This window comes from Falco cherrug, chromosome 1, assembly GCF_023634085.1.
Source record: "Falco cherrug isolate bFalChe1 chromosome 1, bFalChe1.pri, whole genome shotgun sequence".
Taxonomy (NCBI): Eukaryota; Metazoa; Chordata; class Aves; order Falconiformes; family Falconidae; genus Falco; species Falco cherrug.
In genome coordinates, this window is record NC_073697.1 from 108,916,729 (window position 1) to 108,924,833 (window position 8,105).

General features: G+C 38.6%; 1 protein-coding gene across 3 annotated transcripts in view; it reads left to right on the top strand.

Annotated features, from left to right (window-relative positions):
* The window catches only part of GOSR1 (golgi SNAP receptor complex member 1), a 31,582-nt gene extending 24,780 nt beyond the window's left edge, over positions 1 to 6,802 (top strand). For all 3 annotated transcript variants that reach the window (XM_055718209.1, XM_055718225.1, XM_055718219.1), the window contains 2 exons: positions 3,592 to 3,674; positions 4,970 to 6,802. In XM_055718209.1, coding sequence (XP_055574184.1) covers positions 3,592 to 3,674; positions 4,970 to 5,094 — 208 coding nt within the window. In that variant the 3' untranslated portion in view covers positions 5,095 to 6,802. The remainder of the gene's footprint in view (positions 1 to 3,591; positions 3,675 to 4,969) is intronic.
* Positions 6,803 to 8,105: the final 1,303 nt, after the last annotated feature.

Sequence of the window (8,105 nt, forward strand, 5' to 3'; positions counted from 1 at the left end):
GTGTGTTATGATTTGATGTACTTACTGTTCTGATTTTGTAGCCCCCTTTTCAGCCCCTGACGGTAACTGCTTTTTCTGTATGATGCACAGCTGTTCGTCCTCTGTTCAGAATTTCTGTTAGCATCTTCTCTTAGATGCTCACACCCTGTTGGTTAGGCAATGATTTGATTCTTCGTTTCCCCTCTCATCCAATTTTCACTTTCTTCTAATTCTAGTCCTGAAAAGGCTGCCCCATGTAATCAATTAATCAGTTGCATTTATGGGTTGGATGAGTTAGTATATCCACAGGAGCAAGCACACACAGTGTGCTGAGTGTCAGTCCTGCACGGTCTGAGAAGCTTTGCAGTCTTTCTTCTGTCATTTTGGCAGAAACAAAGAGCAGTGGTTAACTGATTCTGACAACCCCTTTATAAACACTGAGGAGGAGACCGCGGGCCCTGTTGCTTCCAGTTAACCATGAGTTTCATTTTCAGTTTGTGCTGATTTGGCACTTGAAAAGTATAAAAGAGAAAATGCTAAATAGCCAGCCGTCAATAAAAAATGCTTGGAAGTTTCTTATAGTTCTGCCCTGAAACTCCCATATTTTTTTTAATATAATACTTCAAAACTTAGTATTAAAATGTTAAATCTCTTCCTATAGAGTTGCTGCTTGAAAATGTCAGGGGCTTGCCTATATGTTGTCAACCTTATGTTCTGTTCATGACTGATAAACCTTCAATTTCTTAATGTATGTCCAAATTTATCAGAATGCTAATACAGCCTTAAAATAATATATTGATCTGCCCCGTCAATGCATGTTGTTCTATTTAAAAGAATTTGCTGTCTAGAGCTTTTGGAAGAGTATCTTCTATGACCTGAAAGCTATGAGAGCCATCGGCTGGCTCTTCTGTGTCTCACGTGTGTTTGTGTGATGAACGTATCTTGCTTTCCAAGGTATCTGCTACTGCTAAAACTGAATGGTACCACTTTAACAGCACTCGGGCTTTGGCTTGGTGATCTCTCAGATTTTATGGGCAAAACCAGAGCTGGAAAAGGCAACCTCCATCTGAAAAGGTGGTAGCAGATATTTTCCCTTTTTTTTTTTTTTTTTTTTTTTTTTTAATTTATTTTTCTTCAAGTTTGGCTGGCACATTGGAGGAAGGCTGAAGATACTGTATCGAGGGCTACTTGAGATGAAGTAGGCAGATATAATGGAAAGGAGCCCAAACAAACTCACGGCTCCAGAAATACTTTAGGGATCATTGATCGGGGCTGTTTTCTTCTTTAAGATGTTTTGTGAGCTGTGGGACTGACCTTTCGCTGTATGTCCTGAAGGACAGTTGTTAGGCTTGGCTCTGCTGGGTTTTGCCATCTATTCTTGTGATACTGGCTGTAGTGACCTGATAGAGAAGCTGGTGGTACATCCCATGATCCAGAGCTGCTGATTCCAAATGTTGTTCTGTTCAGAAAGAAACTTGAAATAAAAAGTATGAAATGGTCTTTTTTATAAAAACATCAGAAATGCTAGTTCTGTGTTTAATAATTGTACAAATATAATTTGTGTGTGTGACTTTTCCTACCAGATTTACCTGGAAAGATACACTAAGGTGGATAAAAGTGCTTTTTTTTTTTTTTTTTTTATCACCTTCCAGTACTAAAATACCAGGTCAACCTCAGTACTTCAGTGCTAGTATCTGGACAAGTCATGTTTCAGCATTTTAACTGTTACTGAAAGATAAGCCAGAAGCCTTGAAACCCATCTGAATGCAGTACAGAACAGTGCTTGGGGATCAGATGTATTGAACAAGTGTGTTCAGAAAGTTTGGTAGGAAATATTAAGGCTTTATGCAAAATTTGATGTCCAGTTTATGCTGCAGAATTTGAGAATAATGTTGGGCTTGCAGTATGTGTTTTGGTACTTTGTTCCTGCCTCTCCTTAGAAATAATTCTCATGTTAGCTGTGATTTTTGTGTCAAATTTGTATACAGACACTGAGTATGAGCAAGTGAAAATGCGCTTGAAAATTGGGATGTCTGTATTGGGTAATGGAAGCATTTTGCATTTTCCTCTCTGTTTGTTCTCCTCTGAAATTAGATTCAGTTTCCTTTTCTCAAATTTATATCCCTTGTGTTGTTCCACTTTTATTCTTCCGGAACATTTTCCCTCCATATTTAAGGCTCACAGACTTGTCCAAGAACTTGTTTTAATTGTTGTTACTCGTGTAGATACAGTCAACAATAATACAGGCGACGTCTTCTGAGTTATTATCCAGCCATGTTGTATTTGTGTCCTATTTTGTTTGTTTGTGACATGCATGCTAGTGAAAGAGAGTGGTATTTGTCATGCTGTTCCTTCTTAAGCACCACATCTCCGGAGCCTAAACTTTTATGTACCGTTTCCCTGGATGTAAATGAGTCTGTGCAGTTTGTCTTGACGAAGCTGTTGCATTCAAAATAGCTACATGACATACTACCTGGGACTACAAGCAGTAGCCTACCCTTTCATTTTCCATCCTGTAACTATTTTGTTTTATGAGCTGAAGAGGAACTTAAGGTGGAGAAAAATTTTTGTCCATTGAGTAGTTCTTTGAAATCTTAATTTAAATGTCTTACTTTTAAGAGCGCAGTTGCTTTTTTCCAACTTCCAGAATTTATTAAATTTGAAATGGGAAATTCTGGTTTATGTTCACCTGTATTGTGTTCTTGTATTTGGATGAAGCACATATAGCTGGACCATGTGTTAGTGAAGAAACAGAGTATGAAAACGTATATACTCATGGATGATATTCTTAATTAGGATGAAAACTCAAAAATGTATTTTGTCTGTGCTGCAATGGAAGCACCAGTTGATCTGATTTTGTTATACACCAGCTCCCTCAACTCCAGCTTATGGAAAACAGGTTGGGCTTGCTGGGAAGAGACGTTAATGCAGGAGAATCTAAGCTTTGCCTGCTACCTGGATTCAGGGGACAGTATTAATCTCGAGTCAGAGCAAGTAGATCCCAGCACTTCTTTGCAGTTAAATGCCTTTCAAAGACCTGGCGACTGCATGTCCCAGCTTGATTATCCAGGTACCTTCTGTGCGAAGCTCTCTGAGCTGTGTCGGGTCTCAAACTGCACTTACGTCTCCTCTCAACCAGCATGTTCGCTTTGCAGATTGATTTTTTAATTGTGAGTCAGCTCTTATTTGCTTAATACTTCTGTAGCCGTCATATCCTTATGGCAGACAAGAAATTTCATATGCTCTCTAGAGTGAAAGTAAGTATGGGACTTCTGTGATTAAACAAAGTTCTAAATCTAAAACTCGTGGCAGAAGAATACCTTTAGGTTTGCTTGTAATGTAGTACCGTTTTTTATTGGGGCTGGAGGAGATACACCAGAACCCTGCCTGTTTCAAGAAATTGCAGTGTTTTCAATTGCTAATGGCTTATATAAAAAGATAAATCCTTTAAGTGTAAAGGATAGAGATTAATGGGGAAAATGTGGTTTCATTCATATTGCTTCACCTCATTCATTGTTCTCTAAAGAAGCGTTCCCTGCTTGCTTTCCTCTTGTTTCAACTGTAGATTATTCTTAGCACCAATAACTTGATCTACTCTTTTTCTTTCTCCAGCATTGCCATGGCAACTAAAGAAAATATGACTTCACAGAGAGGGATGTTGAAGTCAATACAAAGCAAGATGAATACCTTGGCTAGTATCCTTTCCTAAAAATTTGCGCTGTCATGCATAAGAAGAGGTATAGTAATTTTTCCACTCTGTCATTTGGGGATCAAAATGCTTTGTGATGTCAGTGGCTATATAAGTGTAGTGGTATTGACATTAGTGACAAACAGACCATTTTTTTTACCAGTCTCACTTGACAATCTGACTTGAAGCATCTTAATGATGAATATGGTGAAAAAGTTGGTTTTACTCAAATTTGAATACTGCATATAAATTGGTGTAGCTTAATTTTCAGGTAGAGATCTGCAATGGCATTTTGTGGCCTTCCCTGCTGTATGTTTTCATAAAAGTATAATTTCATTTTACTTTTTGCTTTCAAGGCTGTCCAGAGCTAAAGCTTGGCACACATTGCTGCTTATTATGCTTTACAGCTAAGGGTATTCATGACCTGAGTATCCTCTTGTCTGTCACAGTCCCATAGACATTAAGATTTTGACCTGTTGGTTTCTCTTCATATTCTGTGCTTGTAGCTAAAGAATGTGCCAGGTTGTCAAGTCATGCATGTTTGTCGTTTTCCCACTTATTCCTTCCTTTCTGTCATAAGGGCCCAACAAACAACATTAGCATCATTTGATTAGACAGATTTCATCCTGAAGAGATGGATCTTGGTAACCCATAAATTTCATTAGAGTTCTTAGCAACTGGCAAGAACAAAAAGAAATTCAATAAGCTTTGGCCTTAAAAGATTCTTGGTTCCAAAGACATGAAGCTCTGAAACTTATTATCTTGTTGGCAGTTGTAATTTGTACATTAAAAGGTAGATTTACATCTTTATGATTTTACAGTAGTTGTTCTTCTTTATGTGCTATACTTGAAGAGTGCGTAGTCACACAACGTGCAAGATTTTCTCAGTCAAATGCCTTTGCCAGTAACAGAATTCCATTAAATAAATTCCACAGATGTTTTATATAACTGCCCCATTTATTTTTTGTTCATTCTCATTTAAACAAAAATATTATAAGTAAGCCTCGCATATTGGAGATTAAAGCATATCAAGTACTGGTAGTTTAGGTGATCAGGTGATGAATTCCATGTAAATGCGAACTAAGCTTTTCTGTTCTCTCTTTGCTCTGATTGTCTATGATTAGTGAAGTACGGTTGTAATTCTGCTAACGATCAGTCAGGTGGTTTTTTACTGCATCTGCTTTCTCCACCTTGGGAGTGCTTGTACATTTCTTGCACTATTGGGATTTCCACATACAGACTTTGGGGCTGGTTAGTGAAGATCCTGTTTGCTGACATGACCTTGACTCAGACTCCTTAAAGATCGGTTTCCAGCAGTGAACAGCCTGATTCAAAGGATCAACCTTCGGAAACGACGAGATTCCCTCATCTTGGGTGGCGTTATTGGCATCTGTACCATCTTACTGCTGCTATATGCTTTTCATTGATGGTTGTTCCCCCATGGACTCTGCCAAACTCATCGCCACCATCCCTCCCCTCCCCCAGTCAAGGCAAAGTGAGTGGGGGAAGCGACAGACTTCAAACAGCCTGCTCCTCCTGGCTGGGAGTGTCAGCATGATGCCTGGAGCTTATGACGGTAGACTGCGACACTGGTTTTGGGTTGAAGCTGCAGTCTTTCTCCTTCCCTGCCATACATCTTCCTTCAGTTAAATTTTTGTGGGATTGGTTTGTCTTTAATTCCCTTTCTCACTGCAAGGTAAGTAAATATGGGATGCTTACCAGAACTGGTAGAACAGTTTCTGTACTCAGCAGTGCTGGGGAGGTCTGGTGTTGGTTGGTAAGTGGAAAAAGACTGTTACGCTTGCCTAGGGGTGGAAACTCGGCAGGAAGCCTGTTTCTCCTGTAGGCCAAGCACAGTACTGAACACTTTCACCCTGTGAGAAGAATATTGCAGCTTTAAGCCAGGTTGCTTTACTACTAAATACATGTTCTGTAATTCTTTTTAACTCATGGTTGAGATACTAGTTATTTCTGCATAATTTGTGCTGTGAAAACTGTGCTTCACATAAATTCCTCGAAGTAAAAAAAAAAAAAAAAAAAAAAAAGAGAAAAAAAAGAGGGTTGTTCAAGTTCACTATTTGCACAGAATATGAATAAACTACCCACTGAGGCAGATCTGTAAGGTTTCTTGTGGCTTTAAAGGGACTAACAAGTCCCCCTTTGTAAAAAGGGAGCAGTGTCCTAGCAGCTGTTTACTATAGTGTTCAGTCATCTGAAAAGTGACCAAACATGAGTTCACCTAAAAGTACTCTTTTGGGTGTAAATACTTTGATTTTGGCTGGCATCGTCAAGGTCTTTATAAAGACTTGATAAGCAGTTTGAAACGTCTATATTGTAATTTAGATAAAGTTATTCTAATAGCATTAATATTTTTACACTCTGAGTAGGATATAATCTAAACTGTCAATTGGAAATGAAAATTACGGTGGTTATACCTGAGACAACTGTATCTGTGTGCAAAACTTTCGGACGTAACTCCTCATAGTAAAGATTTGAATGTATGAATAGCGAAACAAGTATTATTTACCCTTGTCTGGGGGAAAGATTTATTTTATTTTTTTTTGTCCAGACATGCAACACGAATCCTGTTGCGTTTGCGTCTCTAAACAAAGCTGATGTCAGGAATGGCTTTGATATTGCAGATTCACAAATTATAGATTTTTCCACTCTTTCAACAGCTCTTTTCCATCTGTCTTATCATAACCCAATAAATTCAGACTGAGGCACTGAAATATCTTTCTAAGAACTTGATTAACTCTTTTTCACAGTCGATTTACAGTGCTCCTAACAGATGTCATGTATGCCATTGCCCACAAATGTCAAAGAGTCTCCAGGTTCTCTTCTGAAACAGAGTTTAGCGGGATGGACGCAATTTTTTACTGCTTTTTATAGTGTCTGTGAAGTATCTGTTGGAGGGAGTAGAGACTTGTGCCTGTGTAGTGTGCAAAACCACACTGTTGCGCCTAAAATGTTTGTATGGATTTGAAGGCTTATTTGCAGACTAATAACTTTGTGCTAAAAAGTCGACAAAGACTTCTACAGTCATCTTGTCGCTGGGATTAGAAAAGCATTGGGAATTAATATGTGTAAAACCATGGGGCTTGTATTTTAAATAAAGGGTGATTATTTGGTTGATTTGGGAATGTTCCTGGTTTGAAATGAAGTCTTTATTAAAGGGGTTTATGCAAAACCTTGATGGGTAAAGGAGGTTTATTAATGAATCTGTGTGTAGGGAGATCAAACCTCTTCTCCTCGATGCTTTTTCTTTGATTCCTCCACCACCCTAAGGGACCCTGATCAGCAGTCGTGCTTCTGTTTAGGATTTGTAGGATTTGATTGCTATATGGTTGACAATATAAGATCTGCAGTATCGTAAATAAATTCATTTATTTAATCTTATAACAAGTCTTTTTACTGGACTTAATGGATTATTTGGTGCATATATTTAATCTTATTGTGTGAAAAAGCTGCTATGAAAAATATGTAGATTATAATAAATATGTAAACATAATTGATTTTTTCATGTTATGGAAATGTTATGGAGGAACTGATATATTTTAGTATAAAATAACGGAAATATGCTGAATTATCTCTTGATAAAGCTTTATTGGAAATGGTTTCAGTATTGGCAACCCCTCCACGCTTTTTGTTTGTGTTGGTTTTGAGACAGAGTTTTGTGTTGAAAAATACATTTAATTAACCTTGTAGTTTCCCCTTCATCATCATCTTGTGGTCCTCTAGCAATGCGAGCAGGTGTTCTGCTTTGCTCTCCCAAGCGGTGCGCTTGCGTCTCGCCAAGGGGAATCCTGAGTGCCTCTAATAACGTGGACCTGTAGCTGGAGCAATGGGCTGTAAAACGAAAACAGTGGATTGTAGTATTCAATCTCGAATCCCAAAATATAGGTTTGTGTGTCTCCTTTTGCTAAATATGTTCTCTGTGATTTTCATTCTGTGTGGTTCCTCTAGGGGAAAAAAAATGTGGTTAAAGAATTCTCATTTCTGCAATTCCTGGCAAAGTTTCAGTTTCGTAACACAACCAAATAGAATTGTCCTAAGATAATTATTGCGAAGCCGTTGAAATGAGAAAATCCATAGTATTTCTACAGGCCACATTTCCCACACACACGCTCTTTAAATTTCTACTTTATTCTTGCTAGTACACAAGCACCTACTTTAAACCTGTCCAACAACCTCTTGGCCAGGCGTTAGAACATAAGGGATTGGATTGATAACTGTTGATGCCACGCTTCACATGGATGCAAATATTTTTATCCTCGCTCTTTAGGCTATTTTTTTGTACACGTTTATCTGATCTTGGAGCACTGGTTGCTAGGGCAGGGGAATGGCATTCGGGCAACACCTGGTATTGCCTGTTGATCACTCGTGAGCTGTTCCCGGCGCTCCGTGGGAGTGTGCCGGAGCAAGGGTGGAGGCAGGG